A 14195-nucleotide genomic window follows, 5' to 3' on the forward strand; every position below is an offset into this window, starting at 1 on the left:
GACTTGGGTCCATTTTAATTAAACCATATGGATTTTTACCCAATGCTTAAAATTAACTTTCAATTGCAAAAATAATGTATGAGTACCTTTTCCTCTATAATTTTTAAGTATTACATAAGAGGCTAAAATCTTTTTTGTTTTATATCCCTAATTCCATTTCCCAGCATCTGCCCAACCATGGCCCCTCTCTAAAGAATAAAGGCACTTTTATTCTTTTGATAGTTTTATCCTTTCAGAATACATACACATACACATACACACACACACACACACACACACACACACGTGTGCAGTTACAGAAGGAGGGGGGATTTGCACTTTTAGCTTAAGGCGAATCACGGTTTTTTTTGTTTTGTTTTGTTTTTTTTCCCAGTTGGCAACTGCTTTTCTATTTAATGATATGTATTGGAGATAAATCCATGTTGTTCTATAGCTCTGACAAATTTTTTTAACCTCCTCATTGGAATTGTGATATTTAGCCATTTCTTTACTGGTGAATACTGAAATTATTTATAATTGATTGCCAGCAGCTCTCCATAAACAATCCTAAATATTAAACATGTGTGAGGATTTCTTTAGGGTAGATTCTGAGCAACTGACAAATGTCAGTTTCAAAGGGAAAATCATGTGCTCCAGAAACTCCATAAGTCATTTGGTCCTAAGATGACAGAGAGACATGGGAGTCTGATAGACTGTGTCACTGGATACAAGTCACTTCATTTCCCTGGGATTCTGTTTCTCTCTTTCTGTTTCTCCCGGAAGGCTTGTTAAAATGCAGATTGCTGGGCCCCATCCTCAGCGTTTCTGATTCAGTAAGAGAAGAGAGAGAGAATGTGTGTGTGTGTGTGTGTGTGTGTGTTAGAGAGAGAGAGAGAGAGAGAGAGAATTTGCATTTTTAACAAGTATACAGGTGGTACTGCTGCTGATACTGACCAGTATACTACACTGAAAGCCACTGTTCTAGTTGTATGTTGAGGAGAATATCCTATGAAAGAGATCATAGTTGAAATTCTGAGAGCCCCAGCAGACTATCTCGGGAAATTTGAGGAGTCTTCCAATTTACTCTCCAAATACAAGATGGTAACCCAAGATTTGTCACAGTAACAGTATTGGAATAATTATAAACACGAGTTTTAAAATCACAGAAGCAATTCTTTTAGTGTAAGGAAGAAGTCCACATAGCATCTTTGTTAGAAGAAATCTTAAAGGGCCATCCAATCCAACTACCCTAGAATTTCTTCACCACCATTCTTGACCTTTTCAACAAACTTCCTGTTGAACAGTTCCAGGGTCTAAGAATTCATTCATTGGCTCCTGAGGAAGCCCCTTCCATGTTTATAAATGTCTAATCACCACCATGTCATTCCTAACTCTGACCAAAACCATCCTTCAAATGCTTCTAAGCATCCATCCCAGTTCTACCTTGTGGGCCTTACTGAACAAACTGTCTCTCTTCTCCACTTGATGGCAGTGAATTATCATGTTCCTCTAAGTCAGTGGTCTCATACTACATAGTATGTCAAAATCGCTATTAGGGGCTTATTAAAATATGGATTCCTAAGGTCAAAGCCCAGAGATTCTATGTCTGGAGGGTGACCCAGGAATCCACATCTTTTATGAAATCTCCAGGTGATTCTTTCTTTCTTTCTTTTCTTTTTTTCTTACTTTTTTTTTTTTTGCCCTGAGTAGAGTGAGCCTTGTCAGCCTAGCTCACAGCAACCTCAAATTCCTGGGATCAAGGGATCCTCCTGTCTCAGCCTCCTGAGTAGCTGGAACTATAGGTTCACACCACCACATCCGGCTAATTTTTCTATTTTTAGTAGAGATGAGGTCTTGTTCAGGCTGGTCTCAAACTCCTGACCTCAAGTGATTCTGCTGCCTTGGCCTTCCAGAGTGCTAGGATTACAGGGGTGAGCCACTTGCCTTCCAGGTGATTCTTATAAAGATTGTTTGCACTTGATAGTTTAAGAGACCTTGCTAAGTCTTTTTGTTCCTAAGCTCAATGCTCTCTGCCACTTCAGCAGTTTCTCATATGACATGGCTTCAATTTCCTCACTATCCTTGTTGCTTAAAGCTGCCTGCCAAAATACACTTCGAAAATATACTCATTAACCCCCTAATTTTTCTTTATACCACTTATCCCTATTCAGAATCATGTCCTTCATATTTTGTTTAATGTTAGTCTCCCCACTAGAATATAAGGTTCAGGATGGCAGGGAAACTGTCTGCTTTGCTCACCCATGTCATTCAGCACTTCTCCCATGCCTGGCACATCAGTAGATCCTATATAAAGTTTTATTTTATGAACAAATAAATGGAGATGAAAAACTGATTTAATTTAGAAAGTGAAGAATGGGGACAATATGGTTATACCAAAGCCCTAAATCTATACAGAATAAACGATCTATTCTAAAAGAAAGAAATTTGCTTAAAAATTTTAAAAATAAAAAAATGTTTCAGTCCATAAAATGAACCTTAAAAAAAAGTTTTCACTATTGACTTCAGTCTGTGCAAATCTCCATGCAGAGGTACAGATGTTTTGTATTCCTTTGAGTGCAAAACTCAAATTGGAGGGATGAATCAAAGCAGAGCTCATTCATTATGGGATGGGATTTCAAACCCATCTAGAAGATATGAATCCCTTTCCTAATGTAAAAATGCAGGAGCAGATGAGAAGTACAAATTTATAATGTAAGGTGTTACAAAAATGTAAACAATCTCCAAGGCTAATACAATTTTTGTCTAAAATGAGTGACTCTTCTCCCCTCCAGGAGTAAGAGGAATCATTAGGAAAAAATAGAGGAATTAAATTTATTGTATATATTGTTCATTGTTAGAAAACATTATTGAAAATAAAAGTCCAGCCCCTTACATCAAAGAAATGAAAATTAAAACCACAGTTCAGTACCATTTTATACCTATTTTGGCAATAATCGGTAAGTCTGATAATTCCTTATATTGTCTTGGATAGAGTAAGACTTTCTTACTCTACTGGTGAGGTTACAAATCAGTGTAATCTCTTTAGAAAACAGTTTGAGTTTCTTAGTAAAGTCTAATCTGAACATAGTCCATGAATATTTCCACTTCAAAGGTTATAAGTAGAAAAGTGGCAGTATTTTTGAGCCTAGAGGCCTTTTTGGACTGCTTAGTAGCAGTACATCTACCTAGGTATGAGGACTTCTGCCTTAAAACCTGCCATGTGTGTTCCCCTTTGGGTCAAACCTCTATGGTATAGATTTTTGTACTTCTTTTTTTCTCTTGTTAAAAGATAATGTTCAGAAGAAGATAACATCATGACTGGCATACAGAAACAAAGATGAATGTGTTAAAATAATTTATTTTATGAGATATGAAGGAACCAGGCAGATGTTATAATCGGTTCAAAAGAAAAGTCAAAATAGCACAGCCTATGTGAAATAAAGAGAGGTTGAGATGAATTGCAAATGGAGATAAAACTGGTTTTCCACAGTGGGGAGGAAGTCAATTAAAATCACCACCAGACTGGACAGAATTTATGTATGTATCTATCAGTTGCCTGGAATTTAGAAAGAGTTGCAAAGAGGATGAACAGGACTAGAATCTGATAACCCAGGAGGGTATATTAAAGATGATACATAGAGCTTTCTACTGAAACACAAATGTCTTACTGACACACTAGTCCAAATAGAATATTCTTTGGATCTTTCACACGTCTGTCAAGGACAGCTTGACAGCTGGTACTCAGGTATAAGAAATGGACACTTCTAAGACAAAAGGCTAATATTCCAGATCCCTATAGACACTCGAAAGTTCCAATGAGGTGAAAGATGCTGGAGAAAATTTATGAAGTTGCGTTTTATGACCCAGAATATGGTCTATCATGATAAATGTTTCATGTTCACGTGAGAACAGTATGCATTCTGCTGTTGTTGACTGCAATGTTCTATAAATGTCTGTTAAGTCAAATTGGTTGTTGAAGCCTTCTGTATCCTTGATGATTTTTCTGCCTACTTGTTCTATCAATTATTGGAAAAGAATATTGAAATCTCAGACTATAATTATGGATTTGTCTATTTCTCCTTGCAGTAGTATCAGTTTTAGCTTTATGTATTTTCAAGCTCTGTTATTAATTGCAAAAATGTTTAGGATTTCTTAGATCCTCTTGATGAATTGGACTCTTTATCACTGTAATAGTTTTTTTATTTTTGATATCCCTGGTAGTTTTTGGGTTTTGCCGCTGAAATCTACTTTGATATTAATACAGGTAGTTCAGTTTTCATTTGACTAGCATTAGAATGAAAAATACCTTTTACTTTTCACTTATTTGTGTCTATACCACAAATTCACTTTTACCATAAATTCACTTATATGTGCATTTTTGGTAAATATATATTTATATTTAAAATATATTTAAAATATATATATTATAGTTGCATTTTGCTTTTTTACCTTGTCTGAAATTTTCTGCCTTTAAATTAGAATGTTTTGATCATTTACATTTCACATAATTATTCACATGATTAGGCTGAATATATCGTTTGGCTATTTATTTCCTATTAGTCTCATCTGATCCTTGTTTTCTCCTCCTCTTCTTCCTGTTCCTCCTCCTTCTCCCTTTTTTTCTTCTTTTTCAGGATTTATTGAGTATTTTGTATGATTTCATTTTATCTTCTTTATTGACCTATTAGCTGTAGCTCTTTGTTATTTTAGGGGTTGCTTTATGATTTATAGTATATACATCTTTACCTTATCTTAGCCTACCTTCAAGCGATATTATACCACTTCACATATAGTATGAGAATCTTACAGTAGTCTACTTCAATTTCTTTTCTCCTGACCTTTATACTGTTGTCATACATTTAATTTATCTATATGTTATAAAGCTCATAATACATTATTATTTTTGTTCAGTCAAGTATATTTTAAACCGATTTGAATAATTAAGAAAAACGTGTTATATATTTACTAACAGTTCCTCTAAGTTCCCCTTCATTCCTTTATGTAGATCAACATTTTCATCTAGTATTATTTTCTTTTTGCATGAAGGACTTTCTTTAACATTTCTTATAGTGTAAATCTTCTGGTGATGTATTCTTTCAGCTTTTGTATGTCTGAAAAAATCTTTATATTGCCTTTATGTTTGAAAGATATTTTTACTGGATATAGAATTATTTATATTTCAGTACTTTACAGATTTAGCTCTATTATCTTTTCATTTGCATTGTTTCTGCTGAGAACGCTGATGTCATATTTATCCTTAGCCATCTATATGTAACTTGTCCTTTTTCTTTGGTTGCTTTTAAGATTTTCTCCTTATCACTGCTTTTGAGAAAATTTGATTTGACGCCCTTTGGTGTAGTTATCTTCAAGGTTTTCTGTACTTGGAGTTTGTTGAGCTTCTTGGATCTATTGGTTTATTATTTTCAACAAATTTGGAAATTTTTAAGTCATTATTTCTTCAAATAATTTTTGTCCCCTTCCTTTTCCCCCATCCCCTCCAGGGATTCCAATTACATGTATTAAGGCCCCACAGTTTGCTGATGCTCTTTTTTATTTTTTAAATTATTTTTTTCTCAGTGTCTCATTTTCTATAGTTCCTACTGTCATTTCCTCTCTGCCTTCTCTTTAATGTCCTGCTTCTTCTGGAGGAAAGTCTGGAAGTTTTGGGGAAACCTGACAGTCTTTGTTTCTTTTTCCATTTTGGAAGGTCAATATTTGGTCATTACAGTTTCTTAGACTTATGTTGGTCATAGTCTTCTGAGTGGAACCATGAATATGACCAAAGAAACTTCCTCTTGCTGAGATAGACAAGGTTTCATAGGACAACTTTGGTACACTTAAACCAAATCTCTCTTTCTCTACTTTGTCTTACCAAAGACTTTCTCCATTTGCACTAAAGAACAGAAGAAAGAAAAGTGAAGAGAAATAAAAGCTCCTGTCTGCCTCAAAGGCAATATTTATTCTTTAAGTTAAATGGGTTATATTTAACTTGAGGCTTTGAGAGTCAGTGGAGAAATTCACCACTATTGATTGGGTGAGAGATACACATACATTCCAAACAATAGCATTTTGTTGGGACCTCTCTATAAAGAGCATAATAAAGGGTAATATGGAAAAACCATAAAAGTCTAGGAAGTTCTTGTATGTAAGCAGACGATGTATCTAAAGCATACAATGAAACTAAAAAAGGTCAATTCTTCCCAAATTTTCAAATTTTTTTCATGTAGAAAAATGTAGGCAAATTCATCAATTGTTTCTTTTCTGGTAAGAAGTAGCATTTAACTTTACTCTTTTTTCTTTCTTTCCCTGGCATCAAAAATTAAACTTTATTCGCTGGAGTCATATCAGTTCTTTAAAAAAGAAAAGATTAATGAATGGTATGGAAGTCAACTCAAATAATAATTTTAGCCTTTGTCATTTACTTTTTGTCATCTTGGATAAGTCATTTTATATCATTGAGAGTGGTTTTCTTCATCAGTGGAAAGGAGACTTAATAACCTAGAGAGATTGTTTGTTTTAAAATAAGTCCACAAATTATCTGATACTCCCTCCCTTCAAGAAGTGGAACTTAAATCTTCTTCCATTGGATGTGATTGGGACTTAATGACCTGCTTCTAACAAATAGAAGAATATGGAAGAAATGATGGTGTATCATTTCTAAGCCTAAGTCATAAAAGGCATTGCAGATTCCTCCATGCCCTCTCTCTCCCGCCTCCCGCCCCCCCCCTTATTTCTCTGTGATCCCTTGTTCTGAGGGAAGCCATATTCTATGTCATGAAGCAATTCAAGCAGTCCTCTGTTTTGTGTTTGAGTGTGTGTTTTGAGGCAGAGTCTTGCTCTGAGGCCCTGGGTAGAGTAGAGTGGCATCATCATAGCTCACTGCAACCTCAAATTTCTTGGCTCAAGTGATCCTCCTGCTTCAGTCTCTTGAATAGCTAGAACTACAGGTGGGCACCAGGACTTCTGGCTAATTTTTCTATTTTTAGTAGAGACAGAGTCTCGCTCTTGCTCAGTCTGGTCTCAAACTCCAGAGCTCAAGCAGTCCTCCCGCCTCAGCCACCCAGAGTGCTAGAATTACAAACATGAGCCACCATGCCCGACCTTTGGGCAGTCCTATGGAGAGGCCCATGTGGCAAGGAGCTGAGGCCTCCTTCCAACAGCCAGTGAGGAACTGAGGCTTCCTACCAACAGCCATGTGAGCGAATCATCTTGGAAATGGATCCCCAGTACCATTCAAGCTTTTGAATGACTGCAGCCATGGCTGACATCTTGACAGTAATCTCATAAAAGACCCTGAGCCAGAACTGCCCAAATAAGCTGAATTTTTGACCCTCAGAAACTATGAGAAGATAAATGTCTGTTTTTAAGGCATTAAATTTTGAGGTAATCTGTTATGCAGCAATAGAAAATGAACATATCCTAGAATCTTACAGATTCTTCCAGTTTATGGATCTATAATTTAAATGCAGAAGGATATATCTCTAGTTGCCTTTTAAACTTTTACTAATACTTCCCAAACTGCTTTGCCTGGTATATTTAAAAAGTTTTCCTTGAACAGTCTCCATTCCATACAACAAAACATTTTAGAAAAAACCTTAGTGACTTTTTCCAAATAGAGATATTTTCCAACTGGGTATTTACTATTTTGATAGTTCTTATATTTTAATAAAATGAGACCTTGGGAAATTTATCATCTTTCATAGACTTCTGGAACAGGAAGGGCTCTTAGGTCCTTGGAGGGCCATTAGGAGCTATGTGGATTCCTTGACATGTATGCAATGTGTTGTATTAAGAGCATTTTCTAAGATAGAATATGTATAGCTTTTATCAGATTTGCATTGAGTCTTGAGCCCCATGTCTCCCCCACAGAAAGAGTTAAGAACTACTTGTCTGGTTCCTATTCCCACCTGTGGGAATTCCAGCAGAGAGAGGTGAGTGACTTACCCACAGTTAGAGACAGAGATCTTCTGACTCTTAACTCAGTCCTCAGACTCCAATCTGTGAGATAAATTCTACCTACAAGAGGCAGCTTAGGGAAGAACTGTTTTTGCAATGCCCTTCAATGTCCAGACCCTCAAGACAGACTTTTACATTGATTATTTTGCTATTGTATTATTTCCTGCTTGTTTAACTCACAAGCTGCTTCAGGAAGGAGGTGGAATGAGTCTTTTCCAAAAGATCTCTCCTCCTGGCAGATCTGTTGGCTTGGTTCCGTTCAGTTTCACCTTTATAGTGAAGCATACAGGAGCTCAAAGTAATTTTTCACCATGGTACCTGCTGGAATCCAAAATTACTCCATGAAGGAAACACACGCTTCTTTGACTTGATTACTATAGATATGTCACACATGTTTCTTCAGTATATTTTCTTCAGCACTTCTTTGCAGTGCTGTTACCCATCTCTTTCTGAACTAAGCTAGATATGATTATCATCATCATCATCATATTAATAAATGAAGAGATTTGGGTTGATGGACTAAAAATCAAATTTATGTTCTAATATTTATGTTAGTTCAGAATACATTCTGCCTATTTAGAGATTAGCAAGTGTTAAGAAATACCCACAGGTGCCTGAAACATAAGTATAAATCTTTAGAGAATGAGAACCTATCTTGTATTCCTCTTATATCTTGCAAAGTGCTGGTCATTCATTAGGTTCTTTTTAAATACTTCATCGCCAATAGCATTGAGCATGAGCATGCCAGGGTTGCTTAAAGCCAATAGAGCCATGTTATAAATGACCTAAAAGTATAAGCAGTTCTCATTTTACTACTGAATTTTCTACTTTAAGCTATCTGTACTTCAGCTTTTCCATAGACACTCACCCCAGATAGATTTGCCAGTTATTGCCACCATCCCCATGTACTCCAGGACCCAATCTTTTTGCTGTGGCCAAAGCCAAGTCAGTCTTGAGAGAACATGGGGCTGAAGAATCTGTGCTGACACTATCAACTGCCCAGAAAGGCCTAAACATAACTCCTGGCTGTCCATCCTCCCACTCAGCTCCAGAAGATAGCTGCTGTGAACAGGTTCCTAGGTTTGGCCAAATGATCTAGCATCATCCGGTCCACTGTTCAGGTTCAGACTCAGAGCCTTGGAAACAGTCCCAGGATTTCTAAATGCAAATGTTTCCAGCAAATCCAGCATTATATTCTAACTTTTAAAACAATCTCATAGCAAGAAGATAAAGTTAAATGACTCAAGTACTGATCAGGCATGTTTATTTTTCCATAAACAGAAAGACATGGGTATAATTAGCAGGAGGAAGGAACATATTTCATATTTTGGTGATTTTTTTCAATAAGAAAAAACAGTTCTATATTTGAAAGTAATTTCACAATAGCACATTATCCTTGTCTGAGGAATGGTAGAAAAACCCTTTGACAAGGAAGAAGTTTATTTTTAAGCTTCCAAGGGGTTGAATTTAATTATAGATGGCAATAAAGAGCAAAGAAAAGATCCTTGAAGTTTTCTAAAGAAAAACTAAGGTGAGATTTCCTAAAAGGATAATATGTTCAACAAGTTATATATTTTTAAAAACAGAATAAAAGAGAAGAAAGGAAAGGGGAGAAAAAAAAACCTTTTGGTAGTGATGAAGTTCAGGACACATTACCCGGAAATGTGGAACCGCATTTGAGAAAATAGCAGAGGCAGGAAGGTCACTCTCACCTTCCCCTGCTCTTCTCCCTGAAAGCAAGTCATAAAACCCAGGAAGGATTTTCTGACCTTCCCCTGAAGCAAGACATAAGATCTCCATGTGAGAGGTACCCTCCCTACATGCAGAGAAAAAGAACATCCTTATCCTGAAAGACAAAGGACAAAAAGAAGAATCTGAACAAACAGGCTTTGCTAAATTCCTCGTTTATTACTATTAGATCATACTCTTTGTCCAATTTCTCCATGACTATCTATTTCTTCATCAAAGCTGGCATAAATATACACAAGTTTAATTGCTACTTTAGGTCTTTATTCCCTTATGAAGGCTCTTGTGTCACCTAAAACTTATGTTAAATACATTTGTATGCTTCTCTCTTATTAATCTGTCTTTTGTCATAGGGGCCTCACCTGTGAATCTAGGAGGAGTGAGGAAAAGATGTTTTTCTTCCCCTGCAGTGGTCCTCTTTGAATACACCCAGAAACTCTTTCACTGGAAGTTTGGAAGTACACTAAAATGATGTAATTTAAGAAAACAAATACAGTTTTGGTGATGGTATCCAGAAATAATACCTACTCTATACCTTGAGTAAGACACATGGCTCAACAGAGAGAATCAGCAGTTATAAACTGTGATCACTTCTGCTATCTACAGATTGCTTCAGATGGGATTTTGCAGAGTCAAAATATGTACAATGGGATTTTAATTATTTTTATAACAGTAATACTAACATTTAAAAATTTTTGACTTTTACTAGGAGAGCTGTCTAAATTTCAGCTTTCTAAAAGGATTATTTTGATTTTGCATGCACAAGATGCAAGTATGCATTGGATATCATCTATAAAGCAACATTAAAAGGGAAATACACATTGCAGAAAATGTGAAAGGAGACAAGAAACAAGTTGATACATATAAACTATGTATCTTTTACTGCCTAATATGCTACTATTGGTGCTTAAGAAATATTTACTATTAAAAAAACAAGGCGTGTCAATGGTTTCCAGAGCAATTCTACTGTACAGAATCAAATGATGAAAAATGCTTCATTTTACTCTTTTATTTTATAGGTATTACTACTTGGCATTCAGAGCACATCAAACACCTCCTACTAGCAAAGAGAGCTGTGTCGCTATCTTGGAAAAGTCCAAATTAGATCACTGGGTGCTGGGAAAAACAAAGGTAGTTCTTTATTTATTGTTCAGATTGTCACCTGTGATGCTGTACTGCCTGCCTTTGTTTCTTGTCAGTGATAGCACCAGCATGAATGGTTCTGTAACTTGTGTAGCTTAGCAGACAAGACCCCAACATAACAATGGTCTTTGCTGGTCTCCAGTTGGGAGTCCAGGGACCTCATGGACCAGAGAAGGAAGGTTTGCCTCCTGTTCCGAATGTAATTTGAGAGCCATTTAGCATTTCTAGAATGAGCTAAAATCTTTGAGCTCATTTTAAAATGTCCCTTTTTTCAAGCTACTTATTCCAGTACCACATTTAAATACAAAAATCACACTGATGGCAGTAATAAGTTTCTTTTAGAGTTTTTTTCTGTTTTTTCGTTAAATTCATGTTATGTTATATACTGTGTACCCTGATTATTAGTGTCATCTGTGTGATTTGGTAAAACATCACATCCCTTTAGGATCCAATGTTTTTATGGTCCATTTGGATTGCCCCCAAAGCCAGCTTATCCTGAGTGTTGATGGCAACAACATGGCTCCTCAGCTGAAATTAGATAATGTGGATCACCCAGGTTCCTCTCCTTCCAAACTTCCACTGTAGGTCAGTCCTGCTGGTTAGCACTATCATCAGTGGCTGTGGGGAAAGAGGGTAGAGCTTAAGCTGAGAATGAAACTCCTGGCTGACATGACACAGGCCTGGAGATCATTGGGATCACCTACAATCCTGTTAACTTCATCATCTGTTTACATCAATAATCAAAGATGGGCGGCCGGGAGCAGTGGCTCACACCTATAATCCTAGCACTCTGGGAGGCTGAGGCGGGAGGATTGCTTGAGCTCAGGAGTTCGAGACCAGCCTGAGCAAGAGCAAGACCCCGTCTCTACTATAAATAGAAAGAAATTAGCCAAACACCTAAAAATAGAAAAAATTAGCTGGGCACAGTAACATGTGCCTATGGTCCCAGCAACCTGGGAGACTGAGGCAGAAGGATCCCTTGAGCCCAGGAGTTTGAGGTTGCTGTGAGCTAAGCTGATGCCATGGCACTCTAGCCTAGGCAAGAGAGTGAGACTGTCTCAAAAAAAAAAAAAAAAAAAAAAAAAGATGGGCTCATCCTTAGAAGGGAAATGCATTTGTCCCCAAGATGTCAGTAATATGAGCATAAATCAATCACTATAAACTTTATTTAGATAGTAGTTTTTAATATTTTCATTAAGAATTTATTGCAGTAGAGTGAATTTCTGTTGAGGAGCCCATATGTAATGCTAAAATAATGTCTCATTTCAGGTTTTTCTCAAATATTACCATGTTGAGCAATTAAATTTGCTACTGCAAGAAGTCATAGGCAGAGTGGTTGTGCTGCAGGCATATACCAAAGGGTGGCTTGGAGCTAGGAGATACAAAAGAGTCAGAGAGAAGAGAGAGAAGGGAGCCGTTACCATACAGTCAGGTAAATGGTTCAGTTCTCATAAATACTGCCCCAAGTCTTGGCATTTCATTAAACACTGGGGCCTACTCACTTGTTACTTTTTTCAGTGGTTTCTTCTCTTTCTCATTCCCCTCCAACCTTCCTTCCTTTCTTTCCTTCCTTCTTGTTCAGCAAGTATTTATCAAGTGCCTACTACAGATCAGGCCCTGTGCTAGGTGCTGAAAGAAAGCCATGAGCAAGACAGTGTAGGGACAAAAGGAACTTTCTTTCCTTGCCCTGAAACTTCAATAATTTCAGTCTATAAAACAATTGACAAAAGACAGAAAAGGCATGCAAATTTTATTAATGTATAAGCACACAAGAGTCACACAAAGTTTGAAGGGCTAGATAGTTGAAGCTTAAATACCCTGTTCATAGGAGAGAGGGAAGTGGAGGATATAGGCAATTGGAGAGGAAGATAAAAAGATTTTTAGGGGAGATGAATGGGCCCCCCAAACAGACAATAGCTTGGGACAGAGTTTGTGTGGGTTCTGGATATGGTGTTAGCTCTAGTTTTTTGCACTATGCATCCCTTTCCTCCAGCAAAAATTTAGTATCTTCTGGAGGATGCAGCCTTTAGGTAGATAGAGGATTTTAGAGAAAGCTCTTCCCTGCATTTGCTGCTCCCCAGGTACTCTCAATTTGAAGAACATTATATGAGCCCCAACAACCACTGTGATTCCTGACCTTGCAAATAAGCAAACAAGTCTTCACAACATACTATACCAAGACAGAGGCAGTATGAGTGGACCCATGATGTAAAACCCTACTGGCACAGACACGGTACCACATCTCCCAGAATGATTGAGATAATATATACTTCAGGTCCATGACTAGGTTTTCAGCATCAGAGTTACTAATGCCGTTTCCAGAAGGCTTTTCTAGCCCAGATGGTACTTCTAAACCAAAGGAACAAATTGCTAGACTCTCTCATATGCCCAGACCAGTCAGTGCCTCTTTGTATACATGTATGTGCCATTTGTGTTACAAACAGTATCTGAGCCCGTATGCTACGGATGAATGCTTGTGAAAGCACCAGATCTTGAACAGTGTGGACGATTTCCTTTGTGCTCCCATAACCCACCATCATAATGTACCCTAGTCCACTTTGGACTTTTTGAGGTCACCCAGCAATTTGGAGAGTTGTGATGTTCAGATTGAGGTAGGAGGAACAAAGAGAAAAGACACTCACGCTCCTGGTGGGTGGCTTAATGTCCCAGTTCTGAATCTAAAGGACTTACTGCCCCCACCCCAGAGAGTCCCTTCCTCTTTTCTCTCCTCCTCTTCACCCATCTTCCTGCTTTTTCCCTTCCTAGCCCACATCTCCCTCTCCCTCAGCACACCTCTTGGCACAGAGTCCACATCACAACGAATCCAGTGTTGTGCCACTTATTATCTGCCGTGACTGCCCTCTTTATCTTTCTCATCTTCGACTTTCATGTTTATATTTTTCCCCCAAATAAAAAATATTGAAAGTGTCAAGCGATTCCAGTTCCTTCCCACCGTCCCTCCAAGCCCCTTTCGGCTACACTGTATCACCAAGTCCTGAAAATACGGCTTCCCCCAGGGATTAGAATGACAGGGAAACCCCTGGGCTAGGGGTCCCACATGATTCATCAGTGGAATCTAGAGTATTCTGGAAACTCATTGCCTGAACATCTCTGAAGCCAAGCCCTCAGTACAGAGAGGCCCTTCTTCTCCACCACAGCTCACGTAGCTCTGCTTATTTTGTTCAGTGAGAAAGCAGACGGGAGGAGGAGAGGGGTAATAGATTGGAAGGGAAAACAGCTTATATAAATTCTCTGGCACGTTCCTAAATTAATGTCATTCCTAGCACATGGTTTTATATTTTTAGCCTGGAGAGGATATGATGCTCGGAGGAAATTTAAGAAAATAAGCAACAGAAGAAGTGAGTCTGCTG

The 14195-nt window shown here is 37.6% G+C and overlaps 1 protein-coding gene across 1 annotated transcript in view; it reads left to right on the forward strand.

Moving 5' to 3' along the window:
• The window catches only part of MYO3B (myosin IIIB), a 183150-nt gene that overhangs the window by 81334 nt on the left and 87621 nt on the right, over positions 1 to 14195 (forward strand). Inside the window, exons 23-24 of the mRNA XM_076005394.1 lie at positions 10701 to 10812; positions 12094 to 12256. Coding sequence (XP_075861509.1) covers positions 10701 to 10812; positions 12094 to 12256 — 275 coding nt within the window. The remainder of the gene's footprint in view (positions 1 to 10700; positions 10813 to 12093; positions 12257 to 14195) is intronic.

This window comes from Microcebus murinus, chromosome 8 (genome assembly GCF_040939455.1).
Source record: "Microcebus murinus isolate Inina chromosome 8, M.murinus_Inina_mat1.0, whole genome shotgun sequence".
NCBI lineage: Eukaryota > Metazoa > Chordata > Mammalia > Primates > Cheirogaleidae > Microcebus > Microcebus murinus.